The sequence below is a fragment of the Caloenas nicobarica genome, chromosome 5 (genome assembly GCF_036013445.1).
Source record: "Caloenas nicobarica isolate bCalNic1 chromosome 5, bCalNic1.hap1, whole genome shotgun sequence".
Classification (NCBI taxonomy): Eukaryota; Metazoa; Chordata; class Aves; order Columbiformes; family Columbidae; genus Caloenas; species Caloenas nicobarica.
The window spans coordinates 56,019,008-56,041,142 of record NC_088249.1 but is presented as its reverse complement, the minus strand read 5'-3'; the positions used below and the strand labels follow the sequence as shown (position 1 = coordinate 56,041,142).

Genomic DNA, 22,135 nt, shown 5'->3' with positions numbered 1-22,135 from the left:
CTGTGGCATTCTGCTACTGTACTGGTCTGCAGCGTTAGTCAAAGCAATTCTGCTCTCAGCTCAAATCTAATTAAGGGTAGCTCTTGCGTAAAGTGAGCAAAATTCAGTAGTCACAGCCCACACCCCATGGAAAATAGTGTAATTCAACTACAGCAGTACAGTGGAATAGAACTATAATGGAAATACAAAGCCATATAATTTAATTTGATATGACTGGCAATTTTTTGCTTAAGTCAGTGAGAATGAATGAGTACAAACAATGAACTTCCCTCTTTACTTCGATCTTTTATTGTCAGTATAGTAGAAAGGTGGTTTCAGGATGACTTTGCACAGCAGCTCCTTAAACAACTGCACTGACAATACGCAAATTTCAAGCTCCTTTTTGAAAACATATGCACGTTTATAATTTTTAAATTTCTTGGATAGCTGCAGTACATTGAATTAATTTCAAATACGGTCTGGACTTCTCTACGCGTGCTCAAAGCAGGGAAACAATTCCACATGGAGAGCGCAGGCCAGCTGTGGCCTCAACCAGCTCTTTAGCCAGGACGCTGTCCTGCCCCCCGAGCCCTCCTGCCCTCACAAGCGCGGTCTGGCCCCGTCCTGCTGGTGACACGGGCTCACGGCACGGCAGGACACTGCGGAGCCACCAGTGCCCGCCTGCTCTGTCCTGACATCCGACCAGCTGGGACACCACCGAGACCCTGCACGGGGGAGAGAAAAAGGCACTGTGTAGATTATCTCATTTTTCCCCCCTCAATAAGTTCACAGTGCTACAGCCACGGCGGGGGCAGAGAGCCTGGAAAACACTTATGGTGGGATTAGGGAGAATCAGAGAATCATTTTGGTTGGAGGAGACCCTTATGATCATCGAGTCCAACCATAACCTAACTCTAGCACTAAACCACGTCCCTAAGAGTCTCATCTGAACACCTTTTAAACACCTCCAGAGATGGTGACTCAGCCACTCCCCTGGGCAGCCTGTTCCAATGCCTGACAACCCTTCCTGTGAATAAATGTTTCCTAATATCCAATCTAAACCTCACTTGAGGCCATTTCCTCTTGTCCTATCACTTGCTACTCGGGAGACGAGACCAACGCCCTCCACGCTACAACCTCCTTTCAGGTAGCTGCAGACAGCGCTAAGGTCTCCCCTCAGCCTCCTTTTCTCCAGGCCGAACAGCCCCAGCTCCCTCATCCGCTCCTCATCAGACTTGTGCTCCAGGATCCAAACGCCCCTCCCGCCCTGGCCCGCGTTTCTGAGGTTCAGGGCCGCTTTCCACAAGCCCCCAGCCCACACCAGGGCCCGCCGCCCCCGCCGCCCCCGCCGTTCCCGCCAGCGCACAGCGCACGCGCGCGCCTGCGCACGGTCTGACGGAGCCGTGACGGGCCGGTGGCGGCCCCGCGCGGGCCGCCATGGCGATCTCGACGTGCTGCCGGGTGGCCATGGTCTCCTGCCTGGTGCTCTGCGTCTCCCTCCTCCTGCCGCGGACCTTCTTGCCTCGGGGCGGCGGGAGGCAGGAGCCCGGGGCCGCGCCGCTCGCAGCGCCCGAGGGTAAGAGGCCGCTGCGGGCCCGGCCGACGGCGGCTCCGCTGAGGCGAGGGCGGGGCGCTGCTCGCCGCCAGTGCCCCCGCCCCGGGACGCCGAGGTCCGTGTTTCGGCTGCTGCTCGGGGGCCGGGCGTAAAACGCGGGGGGTGGCTCAGCGGTGGCCGGCGGCGGGTCCCGGTGCCGCGTTGGGCCCACCCGGCCCGTCAGCTCTGCGGCCCGGGGCCGCTGCGGGGCCGTGGCCCGGCCGGCCGGGGCTGTGGCCCCGGGCCGTGGCCCGGCGGCCCCGGGCTGTGGCCCCGGGCTGTGGCCCGGCGGCCCCGGGGCTGTGCCGAGGGTGCACGGCGCGTCTGGAAGGTGCTCTGCTGCCTGGTATGGAAACGTAGTGTAGTTAATCCTTCCCGTTGGTGTAACCCGTGTCACGCTCTCTCCTTTGAGTGTGAAAAGATTGAATTTACTGCTCTCACTGCAATTTACCCGTTTCTTTCCCCTCCAAGATATTTTAAAATCTTCCAAGTTTAATTTTATCTTATGTAAGTGGGGTACTAAAGCTACTGGAAAGAGACGTACCACTTTTTTTTTTTCTCCATTGTGATGCATCACTTTTTATTTGAAAGCTTCATTATTTTGTTATTTTCTGTACAGAGTGCTTTTGTTGTTGCATGTGAAATAAAAGCTCATTTGAATTATCTTCATTGTTTAGTTTCCTACTCCAGTATTTCAAACTTGGCTTTCATGCACCATGTTCTCATAATAAATGTGCCATTTGACTCATTTAGACTCGATCCTGTCCTTGCAATCCCTCGGGCCATGTCCTTGCTTGCCCTCCTGCTCTGCATGTCCCCTCTTAAGTTGCAGAGGAATGGGTTCATACAAGCATCTCCCATTCTTTTCATGCCTGTTGCAGGTTTTTCTCCCCAAGGCACTTTGCAAAAGTAGCTGCTGTCATAGTCTTGGCAAAAAAAGAGTTTTGCCCAGGGCTGCCCGCAAGCCAGAGGTGAGGCTGGTGGAAGGACAGAAAACTTACAGGTTTTGCTGGTGCTCCTGTTCAGTGACTTTATCTTCTGCATCCTTCCAACAGCCTGGTTCTTACATGACTGCACTTCAGTGACGTTTATTTCATCTGACCAGGGTTTTTTAAGGACATTCAGGCTAAAGTTACTGCTGAAACAACATGTTGTACTGAAATATATTACTTATATACTACAGCTACGCTTCCGTGGTTTCTGTGTGTGTATTCTTGGTCTTTAAGAACTTGAATATAGGTTCATGAGCACGGTAGATCTACAGGTTTATAGTTTCATTCCATAATCTCTGACACTGAAAACCTGGATGGTAGCTGATTTTTTTTGGTAGCACATCAAGAGCAGCACAGCGAGGGCAGGGTGCTGGGCTCCGCCAAGGCCCAGCAGCCAGCACAGGGCCTCGGTGAGGACTGTGGGGTCTCCTGCCTGAAGCGGGGCTGGGAGCAGCCACTCTGGGAGGTGGGACCTGTCTCTCCGTTAACTTCTGCCCCTGAGCAGCTCCCGACTGATCCTGGAGCGATGCCGGATGATGGAGTTTGACAAATGGTTTTCCCACAGCAGTGCAGTCGTAGGCAGTTGTCAGTTAATAACATGGTGCTTCTTTCTTTGGCTGCAGGATGGACTGAATTAATCTAACAGAAAAATTAGCTTAAAAAGAAAAAAGAACACCTTGCACCCGAATTCTTTCAGTGACATGATGTTTATACCTGTTTTAGCACAGCCTGCTTTAAGCAGTGCTGTCAGAAGCTGACTGTCAAGGCCACAGTTAAATGCTTAAAATAGATAACGTAAATACTCTTACCATCATCAACAGGTAGCATAAATACTCTTGCCATCACCCTGCAGATGACAGTACAGCACAAACGAGCGTGTACCTGGTGCAGAGTGAGCGCCGGGCGTGCTCCTCTGGCACCCCAGCACCCAGCTTTGGCCGAGGCTGTAATACCTCACCTCAGCTGATCCGTTTCAGATGAAAATTTATAGTCCATATTTTCAATTTGATAGCAAGAACTTCATTACACCTGCTCTCTAGACCAAACTTTATTTCACCTGAAGTTATTTTTTTTATTGGAGGAATAAATCTTGATTGAACAGTTGAATTCATATCCCTGTCATTAGTCATCCTCTTCAGTGAACTGATAACTGCAGTTACCCGACAGAGGTTTCAGGGACTTGAAGTAATCATGTCATTTTTGAAGTTAATAAAGTGCTTATTGTAGTCTTGGGGGCAAAATGCCTCTGAATAAAACATTCTTAAAGTTTACTACCATTTGTTAGAACTCAATGTTACCAGAAGGCTTTTTATCGAAACAGGCTTTAAGCGTAACAATGGCATTTTCTCTAATAAAGCCATTTTCAGAGGTCTCTTTTAAGAAAATGGTGAGCATAATACTGTAGAAGTTAATATTATCTTTCAGATAGGAAGGTTGTTCTTTTTCACAGTAGTAGTTTCATGTATATGAAAGAACGTATTTAAAGAGCTTACTCTGACTAAAGACTTACTGTGAATGTATCATTTCTAGTTTACTTCATGGACAAGCGTTAGAATTTAAAAACCCCCACTTTTGGAAAAGAGGAAAAAAGAGCTACTAGCAGTTTTAAAAGTACTTTTAAGCCTAATGTTCATAAATATATGCAATGTGTTTTGTAAAGCTACTCTGTAAGTTGGTAGTTTAAGAAAAACATTACAGCTCCATCACAAGAGGTGTGTAGTCTGTCTACATCCTTATGAATGATAACGTGGCATCAGCTTTACGAGAAAAATGTGTGGCTGTTCAGGTAATGCCTCTGGCCAGCTTGTATTTGTGCAACCCACACATCAGTTGCTTGCAGGTGTCTTTACTTCAGAAAATTACAATGTTTCCATTTTGGGTAGTTCTTGTGTTCTCCTTTTTAACCCTCAGCTGCAATATTTTCTAAAAAATGTTCAAGCATTTGGCTGTGTCCATTAAAAACAGAGTGGTGCGGTGGTTTAAAGTAAGGATTTCAAAACTGTCCTTCCTTCTAACCTTTTTTGGGTAGGTTTCTAAAGTTGTGCTTCTGAAACACAGCCAGAGCTGTTTTGTAAATGTCAGTAAAAGAGCAAGAACTAAATAAATGCATACTGTCTGTCCATTCTCATCTTGATGTTACACTGTCTGCCAGAATCAGAAGTATTTATAAAAATATTTAGAAGGGAAAAATATAGATGACTGCATGTGTAAAACAAAAACATGGGTCTTCTGATAGCGTATAATAAATACTGAAATAGTGGCCTCAACAATGAACCAAATGTGAACTTGCAGTGTTATAAAAAGGATTCATTTCTTGGGCTTTCTGTGAGCAGAGGTGTTGGGGAAAATTAGAAGGTGTTAGAGAATAGCAGCAGCAATGATATAGTGGCTTGAAATAGAATTTAGATTAAATGTCAAGAAAATAGTTTCTTTATAGATTATGCTAAACTATTATACTAAACATGGAGGGCATACAAGAAAAACTTGGAGGACATTTTAAGTTAATTTATCATGGAGTCTGTGTGTCTTTCTGTGTGTTCCCATTTGCAGCTTTAGAACCCTTTGGCCAATTCATCTAACTGGACAGAGAGAGAGAGAAAATGAATGTTTTATGAAGATACACTGCTGAGAGTGGCTTAAAATTGATTCAAGAGTCCTGAGATGAAGGTGTCAGTAGGAATGCCTCTTTATTGGCATCTTCCAAAGAGGGAGGTCTTGCATATCCTACTTAGCAAAAGCTTTGTTTATAGCACACATCAGTCCAACAGAGCAGGAGAGAAAAGCATACAAAAATTCTTGAGTTCTGGGTCTCACAGAAGCATATTTCATTTCTGATCCCTGTGACTGTCTGAAAAAGTGGTAGTTTTCTTTTTTGGTCACAGCGATGAACATTTTGTCAGGAAAATGTAAATGGCACATAAGCATCCCTGAACATGGGAGTCTGAGTACAGTTTGAAGACAGGTTTGAGGACTGGAATGGCATTGCTGAGGCAGGAGGATAGTTCTGCATCCCACTGTCACACGTGCTTTCAGTTAAAGCTTTTGCAAAACATCTAGCTGGTTTCTTCTTGGTCTGTGTTATTTTGGTTGGTTTTGCATGCACAGTAAGGAATAGTAAATGTCTTACTTGGAAAACCACACAATCTTAGCATTTCCAAACCAAATCAGTGTAACCATGGTTTTGAGACGGAAACGAAGAAAAAAGGCAGAGCGCCTACTGTAGAGCATGAGAACTGTGGGTGCTGTCCTCCGAAGGAGCAGCTTGGTTGAGATGTGAGGAGCGATGAGAACAGCATCCTTTGCTTTGCCATCAGCTTGGACAGGTTACACGTGCTTCCCAGACTGCCATTTCCCATCTCTGACCCTCCTCCTAACGCTTCCCGGGGTCTGAAGAACATGCACATTGTATAAATGAAATCATGTACCCTATATCTGATGGATGGAGTGCAAACTTAACGTAGCAACAGCCTGTAAGATCTTCCTGCATGTCAAATTATTTTTTTATTATACGTGTATGTATGTATCCCAGTATTTTACAGCTGGTCAGATGTTGCAGAAAGACATATTAGCTAAACTATGAGTTGATCAATTATATAATAACAATATGATGAATTATACAATAACTTGTCTAAATAAGTTTATAAATAGTCAAGTTGGGCTCAGTAGCAATTCCTAAGCTCCATTAGGTAGAACACATAATAGCTTTCTTGGAAAAAAGGTACATTAATGGTCTGAATATTATCAGCTGGTTGGCTGTTGCATGAGGTATGCTATAAACACACTTTTAAAGATTTGCTTTTTTCAGTTGAGTATTGTTAAAAGATGAAACAAAACACAGTCATTCTAACATGATACTGCTATTCCCCTATAAACTACTTCAATAATGAAATGACTAGTGTGTGTCCCTTTGGCCTGATTATCTTTAATTGAATTGAATCTTTCAAAGCACAAGTGAGGCCTTATGGATAATTTAGAAAGCTATTCCCTTTAAATACGGCTTCACCTTTGTCAGTTATTTTCTACTTTATCTCTTTTTTTAAATAAATAATATTTGCATGAGTATAAGATGTTTTGCAAAGGTTTGTCTACCCTGCTGTTTCATCCCTGCCTCCGCAATACTGCTCTCTACACGACATCAGACTTGTTTCCCCAGTGACCTACTGCTACGAGGCATTCCTGCTGGGGCAATGGGGCTTGCTTGTAAATAAGACGCTGTTATTGCTTTCCATCACAGACTTTGAATAATTCACTGAAATTAAAGCGCACGATAACAGCTTCCTCAAAGTTGAGCCTAAGCTAATCTGAGAGCAGTTTTGGTCAGTGGTGGTATAACTGGGCAGTTTCACTAAAGCCTACAGCACTCAACGTATGCCATCACCTAAAAGAAAATGTGTTTTTAGTAGTGGAACTCCATGAATTATTGATATTACTTCCTAATATGTATTTACTGTAATTTTCTGTGCTCAGGAGTTTAGCTGCCTATGACAGTGTTTCCTAACAAGAGCAGATGTTGAATTGAAGGCAGCAAGAAAACAGAGTAACTGCATGAGCTTAGATTCATTGAGATCCTAGTGAAATTGTCCACAGCATCATTTCTGTCTCTCTCCAGCGTTACTCTAGGATCCATGCTTCCATTTATGCTGACTCCCCTTTCTTGTTTTAAATTCTCTCTCCCTCTCTTAGGGCTAGAAACAATTCATTTCCCTCTAAAATGCCAAAGAGCGTATGTCCCAAGCTATATTCAATCTCCTCCTACATCACTATACCCAACGCCATTTTAAGAATGGCTTGAGGTGCCACCAGTTTTCTTTATCTTTCATTACTCCTTAGGTAAAATGCTATGTCTTATGGCAATAGCTGAAAATCTGTACTGTGTGACCACTGCAGTTGTACATCGGGATACTAGATGGGTAGTGGTTTATGCATTAACATACCTTTGTGTAATATTGAAACACTATTTGTAATATTGAAAGATCAGGCTCACAGCAGAAAACCCATACATTTTTTTGGACAGAGAACCAGAAGTAAGAGTTGGGGTTTTCATCCTGTTCGGGATGCTGATTCACAGGGTCTTTGGACAAGTATATAGCTGTCAAACTCCATGTTTTGTTAATTGCCCTGCCAGCTTTTTCACTTCTTAAAATCAAGAGAGTAATTGTGCATACCTAACTCGTAGCACTGCATATAGTAAATCACTGAGGACTGAGTTCACAGACTTACCCCTTAGAGTCCAACAACTTTATTCATTAGTGGTGGTGCATGTAGAAGTAGAGAAAAGAGGTCAGCTGTGCCTGCTGCTGCAGTTTTAGGCTGCATGAAAAAGGGTGAGAAGTACTAGAAGAAAAAATAATCGTTGTGTGGGTTTTTTTGCAGGGAAGCTCGGTCGCTTTCCACCCAGGCTGCATTACCAGGCCGCTCCCGACAGCCGAGCTGCCCCTCATTTTCCAAGGTCTCACCTTGCTGAAGCAGTTGCCAAAGCCAAGGCAGGCGGAGGTGGTGGTGGAAGCACTGGTGGAACTGGGAGAGGTCTTGTGGGACAGATTATCCCTATATATGGATTTGGCATCTTCTTATATATCCTGTACATTTTATTCAAGGTAAGACCAACATAAACTGAAAAGTCAGAGAAAAAACCAACTAAATACCCCCTCAAAACAGAAATGATAGCCCCATTTCTGTACCTGGTTCCATTTCAGCCTTGCTCAGAAAAAATGCTGATGCGGGACCTTTGACTAGTGGTTGAAAGATTGGGGTATCCTGTGGGTTTTGCTATTACAAAGACGGTAGCTGAAAATACAGGGATGGGTTGCTGCAATCCTGTATTGGCCTCTGAACTCTCAAAGTTTTTTTAAGGATTTTTTTTCCCCTGGAAAATGTGTATGTCTAGAACAATGTTAGATTAATTTTGAATATACACATAATATTATTTTCTATTATGTATAACTAAGTATTATATATACTGTATATGTCATGTATTGTGTTACGTATTTAAAGTGGGAGAGAGGGAGTACAATTACTGCTACCCCAGCTGAGGAACTGGTTGAAAGCTAGTTTAAAACAGCTCAGCCCAAATTCCCCTCAAGTGTTCCACACTTGATTTGAACTTTCGTAGCGTTTTGGTTACATAGACGTGACTGGCATGTCAGTGATGACAGACAGCTGTGTGGGAGGAGGGAGAAGTGGACTGGTGGAAATGTTCTCTCCTTTTGAGTGGGGGCTGAATCCTGACTGAGCAGTGTCCAAACAATTCGGCCTGCTCTGGACAGACAAGAGGCAAGAACAACGTGAATTGGGTGAGCTGATGAGACACAGGTAAGACAAAAGAAATAGATAGTCTGCAACTTCTGTGTAGAGCCAACCAGTATCTTTGCTGCAGGTACAAAGTTGATAAGCAATAATGGCAGAAAACATTGCAAGAGAGACAAGTGGGGTCACATATAATTCCTTCAGAACCTGTTCTTTATTTCACAGTAATTGCCCAATGCACCATTTTTTTTCTCTCCTATACACAGAAGAATTACAGGATCAGGCTGCAGCAGATATATATTCTAAAATGAAAAAGTTATTTTTGATGAGTTATGGTTTCACTATGCTTAAAAATATAATTTGTTCCAAGTGTCTTTTAGGAGTTTTCAGCTGGCAAAATCTCCCAGGCATCTTTCATAGTTGTCTGTTTTTGCTGCTGGGCATACTTTTCTGTGGTTACTTTCTGGCACAGTTCAGTTTTCTATCCTTTTTTTTCTGTTGCCTTTTCGGCTTATATATTACTATTGCTGTAACTCATAGTGGGGGTTGTCTTTTTCACTCATCAGCTGGCTTCCAAGGGAAAAACAAGTGCTGGAGAGCGGAAATGCCCTACTGCTGCACCTGGGAACACCAAGAGGAAAATCAGTGAGTTGGAATTCCGAGTTGTATCTGTGTCGCTGTTGACTGTGTAGAGGCACGGTCCAACTGAGTTCTTAACATTCCGGGCACGCTGTAAAGCTGCTGTTCTTCCCCTCGTAAAGAACAAGCTGGAAGCTTTTGTGTTGGAGTGAGCAAGAGTTAAAGTGAATTACTGCACCGTGGCTTTATAATCTCATTCGGCTAATGAGACTCTGCGATAGCAGCCCGATCCCAAGCCCCCTGGAAGCAATGGCTTTTCATGAGGTTCACTGAATTAACTGTACGGATTTGCAGAAAAGCTATGTAGCTAATGATTAAAAACGGGTAATAGGATGTCCATCTATAATTATTCCATAATCCGTAATATTCTAGTAATAGTATATAAAGATACTATTAAAAGCTAGCTTTGTGGGGTTTTTTTGTAATTTCTGAATTCTTAGCCATCAGCAGGCACTTCCCTACTTTTCCCTTCCCCTTTTGCAATGCTCAAAGTTTTGATGAGAAAGCAAATGGTATTCTGAAATGCTATTGTGATTTTACCTAAACATCAGTGGGATAGATTCAACTATTTGTAGACATTTCTTAGATAAATTAATAAGGTTGCTATTGAATACTGGATGAGTAGTTACCGTAACAGTATTTAACTGTGTTGTGTTTAGCTGGCTAAATTGTAATAAGAAAGAAAAGTACTTACGGCTTTACAGAAAGTGCTAGCAGTAAGGTAATTCTCATAACATAGCTGTAATTGCCTTGACATTAATGTGTATATTATGAATACCTAATGTACTCAGTCCTATAGATTGCATTTTTAGTGCACTTGTACTGCATTGTGCCTGGCAATTTGGGGCAATTTATTAGCAATGGTAATTATATTTTTTTCTCTAATGCTTGGTAAGAGAATCTAACTTTGCAGTAAGTTAAATATTTACCACCATTATAACCCAAAGAACTAGTGATGAAGATTATTCTGTTTTTTTCTAGAGCTCTTCGTATGTATTCCTAAAGCATTCAATGCAAACCGTTAACAGAGCAGGCGACAAGTCACTGGACCAGGAACCACTTAGCAGTGACTTGGAGGGAGTAACTTCCTTTCTCTTTGCCAGTTTCCCTTCCCCTATTTCTAAAGTCTTAGACGTGCGAAATAATTACATCAGTGATACACTAAGCAATGACATTCTCTGCAGAACAGAGAACTTTCCAAAAGCAGGATGTTTGTGGATGGCTTTCTCCATTCCTACTCTGTTGGAGTTCCATTGTGCCTTTGTGTTGCTTAAATGGGTGTTCCTGGAGCAGCCAAATATTTAACTAACCCAGGCTGGTTTCATTTTGTTCTGCAGTTGGGAAAAATGAAGTCTCAGCTATAGGATTTTAAGCGCGAGCGACAAAAGCCAAAGAAAGCGCTCAAGCACTTTTGTTGACGTCCATGCTGTTGCATCTTCACTGTTAACACTCTTGGCTAAATCAAAGCCAGTATGGGTGTTCCTGCGTGTATGCGCATGTGGGTCGACTGCTGTACTACGGAAACATTTTCCGCAAAAAGTGCAACTTTGGAGATCCCGTGCTTTGCTTTTCTCCCCAGACAGACCCGGCGTGGCTGGCGGCTGTTGGTCCTGGCAGAGGCAGCGCTCGCTGCCTGCCCTGGCACACCTCTGCAGGGTGGGATGCCATCAAGCCCATCGGCTTTATTCTCTTTGATAAAGATGTGGTTTTTCAAACTTTAGACTCGTTAGAAAATGCTCAAGTGACCTTTTGTCTCTGTTTCCAAGGACTTAACAGGGAAATTCCATGAGAACTATTAATTCCGTAGTAGACAGTAAAACACTGTGGTTTCCTTAGGAAGAATTTTATTTTCCCTGACTTTAATCTCCAGTGATATACAGTGGCCCACTCACTCTGTTTATTGGAAGGTTGCTCAGGACCCTTGGAAAGAAGGTGCTTTCTGTGTGTCCTATTACCATTGGCAACAGTCTTCACCTTCTTATACCAGGAAAAGTAGGTAGAACTCTTCAAGCCGCATGGTTTAGTTTCCTCTACCAGTTTGGTTTGGTACAGCATATGCTACCTGTGATAACAGGACAGGGATACATTTTCAAAGCTCCTACTGACAGACCCTGGCATTTTGTTTGTTTTACAGCTGACTATGAGCTCACACAACTCCAGGAAAAACTGAGAGAGACAGAAGCAGCTATGGAAAAATTAATGAACAGAGTAGGACCCAACTCTGACAGGTATGTTTCAAATTACAGCTTTTTAAGGAGAGAGTCTTCTCTGATTAAAAATTATACTTCCTTGCATTTGCTGTATTAAGATAGAATTTTTATTACTACTTCAGATTGTAGAAATCTGATTTTGCACATCACACTTTTTGTTCTGCAGGTTTTCTCTTTTCAGAATCTATATTTAAAATAAATCATTTTTTTCTAACTTCATTTTCCTTAAACAGAAAAGCAACTATCTCTACCCCCCGCTTTGTACAGTGCATTATTTGGAAAATAATGACATGTATGTGTAAACAGAAAATAAAACGTCTACATTTAAAGAATATAAACCAACCTGTCATATGTGACCCAATGAATGATTCCTAAGACACACATTTGTTTGATGTTATTTTCCAGTTCTACAAATTATTTTTCTAAACAGAAATGCCATTATAATCTATATAAATGCCTGTTAGACTATCCATAAAATATTTAAGGGCATAATTGTATAATCATCTGATTCCACAACTTAGTTCCACCCTGTAACCAGTAAATCCATGCATTTTCTTCTAAGTATAAAAAAAAAGAGTTGTAAAATCAGGATTTAAGAATTTATTATGTTTATTAATGTTTGCTATAGATCTGAGATCACTGTTCTACGTTATAAAGAAACACTGGAAAACAAGTCTATGCTATTCATAAGAAGTGTAGCAACACAGCAATAGGACAATGCATAACTGCAGTGTTTGAAAATTTAAATACCATGAACACTGAGGTCATGTTTGCAATCTCAAAAAAACAGCTCTTCAGGTTGTAACACGTTGACTTTGTCTGGATCAGTCTGTTTCGGAGAGCTAACACAACGCTCTAGATGTACCTTTAGGCTGCCAGAAATAGGTTTATGAGCTGCCCAGATATTGTGCTGACTCTCAGGACAGGGTATTTTTTACTGAGAAAATGGGTTTAGGGTCTGATCCAGTATTTGTTCCACTTGATGTTACTGGCTCAGAGCCTTTATTTAGTAGAACTTCCTTTCTTTGTTCAACCAAACTATTTATATAGATGGACCTAAAGGCCTCAGGGGAAATCATAATCTAATAAAGAATTTTCTATGTAGCCTCTTTAAAGAGAAGGGGAAAAGCACCTCTAGATGGAGCAAATAGCTGTTTTTCAAATACACGCAGACTTCGAGGCTTGCTTAATCTACACTGTGATACTCATTAAGTTCAGTAATACTGGATGCATGTCTTAAAATAACATATATGGTTAGAAAGTGTAATTAGAGCACCGAGTACTGTGCTGGGCTTATTCAATCTAGATGTTGATAGATTTGAATATAAAGGAAAGAGGAACAGAGCAAAAATTACTTGAGCTCTATTTATTAATATGCAGTTAAACAGAAATCCTTACAACAGAAAAGCCAGAGAGAAGTAACTGATATCAAATTTAAACTAATGCTGAAAGACCTCAGCTGAAACCATGGCCCGTTATAGTAGATATGGCAAAGCGACTCCCAGCCTGCCAAGTGATTAGTAACCAAACCAAATAACATTTTGCGTTGTCACAAAACCCAATGTGTCACCATAACACACAGTGTCTGTAACAGTGCTGAGGGCTGAGCTCATGCCTCAGTGTCTCCTCCCAGCTGAACAGCTCCAGGATTCATCCTGGGTTTCTCCTTCTGGTGAAGATCCTTAGTATCCAAAAACATTCTAATTTTGTATATTCTATTCAAAAAACATTGGTTTTGAAATCTGAATGAGTTTGGAAGGATGGTTTATTCTCAGATAATGCTGTACCATAGAAAGAAATCCCCTTTCAAATGAATAATATATATTGTGCTGTGTGATTTTATTCTGATTTCTTCTGTAGCAAGTGTATGTGGTGTTTTCTTGCTGTGGCTTGTCCTGCTCATTTCTTTTTCTTTCAAAAGCATTTGAATGAAGTGTGTCAGGAACGTCTCTCAATGCTCTTAGCTGGTTTTCTCAGATAAGATAGCTAGTATTATCCACCCTTGTGCTGTAGAAGGTAGGCAGGCAGAAACATGGATTTGCCTTTTTTTTAATGAGGCTTGAAGACCAACCTCCAACCCAACCAAGGAGACCTCCTTCCAAACCAGCATGCCAGTTGGAATTGCTACAGCCCCAAGCACAGGAACTCCCTTGCAGAAACGCAAAACTTTCAAAAAGTGCAAGTACAGATACTTTTAGTAAGGCCTGGCATGTTTTAGCAAGGATTAGAGGCAAGGTAAAGAAAGCAAGAGGAAGAACAAACTACCTGGCTGGGACCTCGGCAACATAACCAAACCTAAACTGTTACCTAATGCACACAGGTAAATAGCACCTAAGGATATAATGATTCACAGCTTGGAGAAAATCTAGCATTCTTCCCAGCTCTTTTTTCAACAGGTTATAAATCTAAATTATACATATTTGTAATTTATCATCACATCTCTATCACTAAGGGCACCTCTGTATCTCCAGTTTCTAAATGTAGACCTTTATAGTCCAGTATTTCTCAGCAGAGATGAGGAGCCTTGCTGGGAATTTGATGATTCAGAAATAAAGTCTTGATTGATGGTTATATAGGGTTCTATGCATTAAAAGCATGCATACGCTTTTTTTTCCAGGCTTTTAGCAGAGTGTTTCAGTGTTGGACAGTGATGTAATGGGTACAAAAGTTTTCCCCACCCATTCTCACAGATGTCTTACCCATATTCTTTTTACTACTGTCTGTAAAATTTGGTATTTTGAAACCATTTTATACTGAAGATTACTTGTAAATTTTTTTTCTCAAGAGGAGTACTGTATGATACTCTCGTAAAAAAAAAAAAAAAAAAACCAAACAAGAAGCACTCAATTTCTGAGATTTTTAATTAGGTAATTTATTTAAGAGGTGGAAATAGCACAGCTCGGTTACCAGTTTTTAAAGTCTTGTTTACCAGGCTGTAAATTGGAAAAACTTATCTTTTTACCATAATCTCAGCAAATGTGATACTGAAAAGAGAGAAAGGCTGTACTCTGTAGGGCATCCTTTTTGGGCTATAGCTGCATTTTAATAGTGGTTAAGATGATGAAGCAAAACAATACTGGTTGATGTGTCTTGGATACCATGTTAGATTATGGATTTTCACTGCAGCCATGATAGCTCTTCAGGAAATGTTTCGATCTCAGCACAAGAAACCTTTACCTTTTAGTGAGCACTTTGAGTGTCTACAAAACATAAGCACTGCCACTGTGAAAAGTAATATCTGTGTCGGAACTACAAACACATAGAATAAAAATAATGACCTTTTCTTACACTGTACACCTTTTGCATCTGTTGTCCTCTAATCCTGGTACTCTCCCACACGAAGGCAGACATACATTATACAGTAAGTCTTTGCAGAGGCCTTAAATGAAGCAGAGATGGTGCATGGGCTTGGGTTTCTCCCCCTCTGCAGGGAAATTTGTCTTATAATTAAGGTATCTGGAGGAGGAATACTCTGAGGTATAGAGACCTTGTGTTGCAATAAGACAGTAGCGATTTCTAATGAAAGTATCCAGCGTATTAGGAATTTTCCTATATGAAATGCCACAGTGATGCAGCTGCATTGATTGATCCTGTTATCTGAGCTAGCGTATCTTCCCACTGTGCTGAACACAGGCCTGTCTGTCTTTATCCAGGTGATACGTATTCAAATTACAGACACTTTTGTCTATAAAAGGAGGATTAGTTCGGCAGTTCTATTACAGCTTCTGTCAAAGGCAGCTAGCTGATGAAACCATTTCCTTCACATCTCAGATTCTACATCTGCATTACCCAGGGTTTTGAGAAGATGCCGTCTCACTGTCTCACACCTTCCCGTGTTCTGTGGAACAAGCTGCCACCGCAGCTTGAAGGGACTCAGTGCAAACTCCGAATGGCGCTGGGACCCGATCAGCTTTTCAAGCTGTGGGGCAAAGTGCCCCTCAGGGCAAGAACGGAGAAGTGATGTTTAGCCTTGTGATCTCAATTAAACAGTTTAATCTGGGTAGCTGCTAGTGGAACCAGTGCGCCTGCTCCTGAGCTAAGTTCAGTTACATGCAACTGTGTGTGCAGCCATGCACAAAATCGAGCCCAGGGTCAGCACTTTGATCACCATCGCACAAATCAGCGGTTTCCTCAACTGCTGCTGTAGTAACGACAGTTGAGGAAAACCAGGATGGATATTGCAAGTTTTCAACTTTATGAGAATTCAGGTACCTGAAACAAGGATTAAGTAGATACTAATCACCTAAATCCAAAATCATTAATCTGTTTCCAGCTCCCCTCTTCCCACCCTAGGATTCACTGAGCAGCTGTCTGATCTTGGAGCTTATCTGTCTGATGGTCTGGAGATCACCAGAGATGATCTGACCTCACATAGCATCACAGCTCAGCGTTCTGCACATGCCCAGGACCACTCTGAGTGACTCAGGGCAACAGATCCTGCCTCAAATTCAAAAGCACACCAGAACAGTGCCTTGGTCCTCTACAGAGGTCAAACATCTGATCAAGAACAACTTCAAACTCAAGATGAAACAAGCACAACACTCACAACAATTTTCACCCCTAAATACAGCCAGTGTCTTTCTTATAGTGACCTACTGAGTTATGGAGTTCAGATCACCACCTTCCAAATACTTTGTCTGGAGATCTTTAGGAGAAAAACGTAATGACTACATGATCTTATCTGTTGCAAGTATTTTTGTTACAATAGTAATAACTGTATTACCTGAGCAATAGTAATTACTAGAATCAGCAGTGTAGAACCAGTCAAAATCATGTTTGCTTTTAATCTGATAAAAATGTCAGTCATTTCCCACTCTCCCTTCGATTCTAAATGATCTGTACAGCTGACATTTCTTAACGAGGCCTTGCAAATTTAATACCTTTAATGTTCACAATTAGGGATCATTAGATTCGAGACTACTATCTCTGTGAGACATTTTAATCAGCCCCACCAGTTGTTTTAAATGTAGCATAGGTTCTGAACTACATTTCCTTATAATACTTCAAACAATGTATGGCCCTCTAATTCTCACCTAACATTCTTTTAGAGGCCAGAAATGTCTGTAGTGTCATTTGTACCATAACTCTTGCTTGGGTGTTGCTTCCAACTTGCTCTCACATTGGTTGTATCTGCCTTCCTTTACCTAAGTTTGCAGGTTTTCTGGATGAATGGCTAGACCTTTATACCAAGCTGAAGGGCAGATGACACGCAGATGTTGCATAGTGATCACACTTGCAGCCAGGTTTCTTCAGGCTGTGCTGCTGGGGTGGACCAAACAGTTGGGTTCAAACTCTGTGAATGGTTTGTAATAATAGTGGACTGAATTCTGGTGTCTAATATTAATTTTCTAGCAGGACTCAAAATGTTACAACAGACCATGAAAAAAGGTTACTTCAGCAACTCCGAGAAATTACCAGAGTTATGAAAGAAGGAAAATTCATAGATGGCATCTCTCCTGAGAAGGAAGCTGAAGAAGCTCCTTACATGGAGGATTGGGAAGGTGAGCAAGAGCCTTTCATACCATTACCCTGAAGACAAAAATCAAGTAAGGATTACTTATAGTCCCAGATCCTTTCAAAATTCTTTCCTATCCTGCATTTTCAGCAGTGTTCAAAACTTTCCAAGAGGTGGTTTGTTTTGCAAAACATAATAGAAAGAAAATAGATTTTGAGGCATCCAGCATTTCCTTTAGTGTAAACACTACATTATCTGCTGCCAAAAGTGGCATATGAATATTCACATATGTTCCATCTGCTTCTGGAGGTTTATTTTGCTGGGCTAAATTTCATGCAAAAATGATACAACTCTTGGAAATAAGAATCAGTTATGTTTTGGTTAACTTACACTTTACTTTTGATTAGTCAAAGATGCTTTGTTTGCTCAAATATTGTAAAAGTCAACTCCAGGAAGGCTTTTAAAAATTCTTTATTTTAATGTCCTTCTCATTCTTTGCTGTTTACTTGTTACATACATCTGTTTTCAAGATATCCTAGTTGAACTGCTCAAATGCAGACTTAATTCCTTGCTCTTTAAGAAGCTTTCAAAAATGACCCAAAACATAAAGCATAATAAAAGTGACCTCAAGCTCTGTTTTCTTAAGTTTATAATACCTTTTCTAAAATGAATGAATCAATCTGTAGACAGGAACAACAACAAAAAAAGAGCATTTCTTTTAAGATCTAAGACACACAATTTTCACCTCTCAGTTCCCATAGCTTTCAGCAAAACTCAAGATAATTCATTCCTAAAGGTCAGGCTTGATATTCCGGCTCCCTAAAAATAAGTGGAGTTTTCTCGTCATATCCCAAGAAGTCATGTTTTGCACATTCTTGCCAAGAATTTAATACTTTGACATATACATGGCATTAAATAGATGACACTTATACTGCCCATGCTAAAAACTGTTCTAACAATCTTGTGTATCCGTCACTGAAGTCAGTACTGTTTTTAAATGCTGGTAACATCTCAAGCTGCATTATCACTTTATTCCTAAGGTTATCCAGAGGAGACCTATCCTGTCTATGACAATTCTGATTGCTTCAAGCGCAAACAGGACACAATCTTTGTAGATTACCCTGACCTGAGCCAGCCTTCTGCAGAAGAGCTGGCAGAAAGAATGGAGGGCATGGAAGATGAGGAGCATCTGTGCAATCAAACTCTGCTATCTGATCTCACCATGGGAAGGGGAGGTCATGATTTAATGCAGAAAAAGGACGAGGTCACTGGCAGCAGTGAAGAAGAGAGAGACCTTCATCACAGCCAGAGCATTGAGGGGTGCTGCTGTTGTTACGAGGATGATGATCCTGCTGTCATAGCAGAGAACGCTGGGTTCCACTCTGAGAGCTGCAGCGAAGCAGAAGAGTCTACCCAAGAGGATCTGTCTGTGGAGTCAGAAAATGAAAATGCAGCACTGAAAAAGCAAAAAGGCAGTGACTTCAATGAAATAGGCACACTGAGAAAGCGCAGCACAAAAGGACTTGAGTAATAGGGACAATAGTGGATGTTATCTAGATGGTGAAGGTAGAGGTTATAAACTGTCATTCGTGTGGCTTTTTGTTCCCGATGAAGACTTCTGTGTGTTCAGCTCTTTGTACCAACTTCATTCCCATGGTAACAATCAGTCACATCATTTACCTGATGATGTCTTTCATGTAGTCTTATCATGGTTTACTACGACATTGCCAACAGCACTTTGTCCTTGTTTTTGGAGACTGGTATCTTGGAGCAGATTATTTGGTTCAGATATTTGTGATTCTCTCCTTTCAGATTCTGAACAAACAGTCCTTGTTTTTCGTCTTTGTCCTCCCAGAGTTTACAAAATGTCTTTTCTTTCTCAAGCACATCCGTTTGTGTGCTACCAGTTACAAAAATCAATCAAATGCTTATATATTTATGAGATCACCAGGAAGTTAGAGGAGAAGGTATGCCTTCTTTCTCTTACCTGAACATTAACTGATCAGCAGAACAGACCATAGTCACAGATGTGACTCTTTCTCAACTGTGTCATTGCTGCTGTTATGCCCAAGACACTGCTGTCGCCAAAACCCACAAAATTCATATGCTACCCCAACCCACCGCCCATTTCCCAGCTTATGCCACACTGCAGGCCCAGTAGCCTCATCTGTGTTGTGTTCCATGAAGCGTGTGGGCAAGACTCAAACATTCTGAGTTTTGTCTTTGCCACAGCTGTGGTGAAACTCCCAAGTGAATCCAGGAATTGAACCATACTTTGTGTTACAGAACACTGAAAATATTCCTGGGGATTAAAAGAAACCAACCAACCAAAAAAAAAACCATCAGCAAGAAAGTTTGTCCTTAGAGGTATAGAAGAGATTGAGGGTGAACCTCAGACTGAAACCTCCAGGCCCCAAGGACCTCCTTGGTGGCCTCCAACAGACTCCTCACATGGCGCCAGCACAGTGGCCCAGAAGATGCCAGGCCCTCCCTTCTCCCTTGGGGCTCTGTGCAGAGGAAATGGCACCTCCCCACACTCCAGGGCCAGGGGCCCTGACCCTCCTGGAACACTCCTGTCACCATCCCGTCCAGGGGAGCCCAGGCATGGGATGAGGAGGAGGGGGCTCGCCCCAGGCACACAAGGGGAAGGGAGGGCAGTCCCTGTGCCCAAGGGGCAGCAGGAGGGCACAGGGCAGTAAGTCCCAGGACAGGGGCTCTCGGCTCACCAACCCTCTTCCTTCTCCCACATGAGGCCATCTTTCGGGCCACAGGCCCCCCGGCTCCCAGAACAGCCACATTTCACCACATGCATCCCCATCACAGTGGCCTCCTCATGTCATGAGCTACCTCACTACCATTTGTTCTGGGCCCTATAAATACAGAGACCGCGGCAGCCACCTCGCAATTCACTGAGCTTCAAGCCCCTCAGGTTCCAAGAATGATTGGAACAAACGGGTCCCACCTCAGCAAGATGAGTGGCTGCCCACTTTTGCATGGGAAAGCAGAGAGACAGACGCAGCAGAAACGAAGGAAAAGGAGGCAGCACACCATCAGCAGCATGGTAGCAATGGCCATCACTCGTGTGCCTGATGGCATGGAGCCCATGTAGGTGGATGCACCTGAACACCAAGAAGAACCCATGGAGGTGGATCTACCTCCAGCATGGCTACCCTAGCACCACTACACCGTGCCAGGGCTTCCCTCCATGACACCATCAACATGGCAGGAGCACACAGCCAGTGCCCTACCATCAGCCCAACCATTGCACCTGCCATAAGCTGCCAAGCCCACCCACTGTGCCTGGCCATCCTGTGGGCTCACTCGTTCCATCTCCCGGCATCAACTATCGTGTTGACTGCCACACGTGGCGTGAGCCCTTCTTTCCCATTTTCGCACTCCCACCCTCACCCCTCCTGAAGGGGTGTTGATCTGAGCCCTGAGAAAAGGGGATGGTAAGAATTGGCTTCCATGAGTCTGCTGTACTGAGGTGACAGGAATTGTCCCTCAGAAAGCCACCAAGGTCCATGGGGCCTGAAGATGGGGTTTTGTCAGCCTGAGGATGAGAAGGTTGCCAAATGGGTGGTTGAAGATGAGGCCAGACTCTGCAGCTGTGCACAAAGAACAGAAAGAGATCAAGCAAAGAAGTCAAACAGCTTTTCCTTTAGAGAAGCAGAAGGATGCAGTTCTGCCAGAAGTGCTGGCCTTCAGCATTAAGATCACTCCTAGCTGCTTCATTAGGAGTTCAAGGTTGGGCAATTAACAACTGTGAACTGACTGAAGAAGCCAGAGAGTTGTGGTCAATGGGGCAGAGCCTAGTTGGAGGCCTGTATACAGTGGAGTCCCTCAAGGGTCAGTACTGGGACCAGTACTATTCAATATATTGATCAACTACTTGGATGAGGGAATAGAGTCCACTGTCAGCAAGTTTGCTGATGACACCAAGCTGGGAGGAGTGGCTGACACGCCAGAAGGCTGTGCTGCCATCCAGCGAGATCTGGACAGGCTGGAGAGTTGGGCGGGGAAAAATTTAATGAAATATAACAAGGGCAAGTGTAGAGTCTTGCATCTGGGCAGGGACAACCCCAGGTTCCAGTATAGGTTGAGGAACAACCTGTTAGAGAGCAGTGTAGGGCAAAGGGACCTGGGGGTCCTGGTGGGCAGCAGGATGACCATGAGCCAGCACTGTGCCCTTGTGGCCAAGAAGGCCAATGGTGTCCTGGGGTGTACTAGAAGGGGGGTGGTTCGTAGGTCGAGAGAGGTTCTCCTGCCCCTCTACTCGGCCCTGGTGAGACCGCATCTGGAATATGGTGTCCAGTTCTGGGCCCCTCAGTTCAAGAAGAACAGGGAACTGCTGGAGAGAGTCCAGTGCAGGGCCACAAAGATGATGAAGGGAGTGGAGCATCTCCCTTGTGAGGAAAGGCTGAGGGAGCTGGGTCTCTTTAGCTTGGAGAAGAGGAGACTGAGGGGTGACTTCATTAATGTTTATAAATATGTAAAGGGTGTCACGAAGATGAAGCCAGGCTCTTCTTGGTGACAACCAATGACAGGACAAGGGGCAATGGGTACAAACTGGAACACAGGAGGTTCCACTTAAATATGAGAAGAAACTTCTTCTCAGTGAGGGTGACAGAACACTGGAACAGGCTGCCCAGGGAGGTTGTGGAGTCTCCTTCCCTGGAGACATTCAAAACCCACCTGGACACATCCCTGTGTAACTTCATCTGGGTGTTCCTGCTCTGGCAGGGGGATTGGACTAGATGATCTTCTGAGGTTCCTTCCAATCCCTAACATCCTATGATTCTATGAAAACAATAAACCAAGAAATTAACAGTAAAGACGCTTTCCTCCTCTCATTTAGTACTTTGGTGACTGCATCTGGACTCCTCTGCGATCTCCTGGTCTCCTCAGTCCAGGAAAGACACTGATGTGTGGGGTGTGGGTCCAGCCCAGGGCCTTTGAGATGGTGAGGGGCCAGGACACAGAAGAGCAGGCTGAGGGAACTGCCTCTGGTCACGAGGGT

At 43.1% G+C, this 22,135-nt stretch overlaps 1 protein-coding gene across 2 annotated transcripts; it reads left to right on the top strand.

Annotated features, from left to right (window-relative positions):
- Nucleotides 1-1,387: 1,387 nt before the first annotated feature.
- On the top strand, nucleotides 1,388-21,930 carry RIC3 (RIC3 acetylcholine receptor chaperone). Of its 2 annotated transcripts, none has more exons than XM_065636728.1 (6): nucleotides 1,388-1,555; nucleotides 7,939-8,162; nucleotides 9,378-9,456; nucleotides 11,585-11,678; nucleotides 17,016-17,161; nucleotides 18,156-21,930. In XM_065636728.1, the coding sequence occupies exons 1-6, from the start codon at nucleotides 1,417-1,419 to the stop codon at nucleotides 18,644-18,646; spliced, it is 1,173 nt and encodes a 390-aa protein (XP_065492800.1). In that variant the 5' UTR covers nucleotides 1,388-1,416; the 3' UTR covers nucleotides 18,647-21,930. The 2 variants fall into 2 exon arrangements, with proteins under 2 accessions (XP_065492800.1, XP_065492799.1); XM_065636727.1 differs by having other exon boundaries at nucleotides 17,013-17,161.
- The last annotated feature ends 205 nt before the right edge of the window (nucleotides 21,931-22,135 follow it).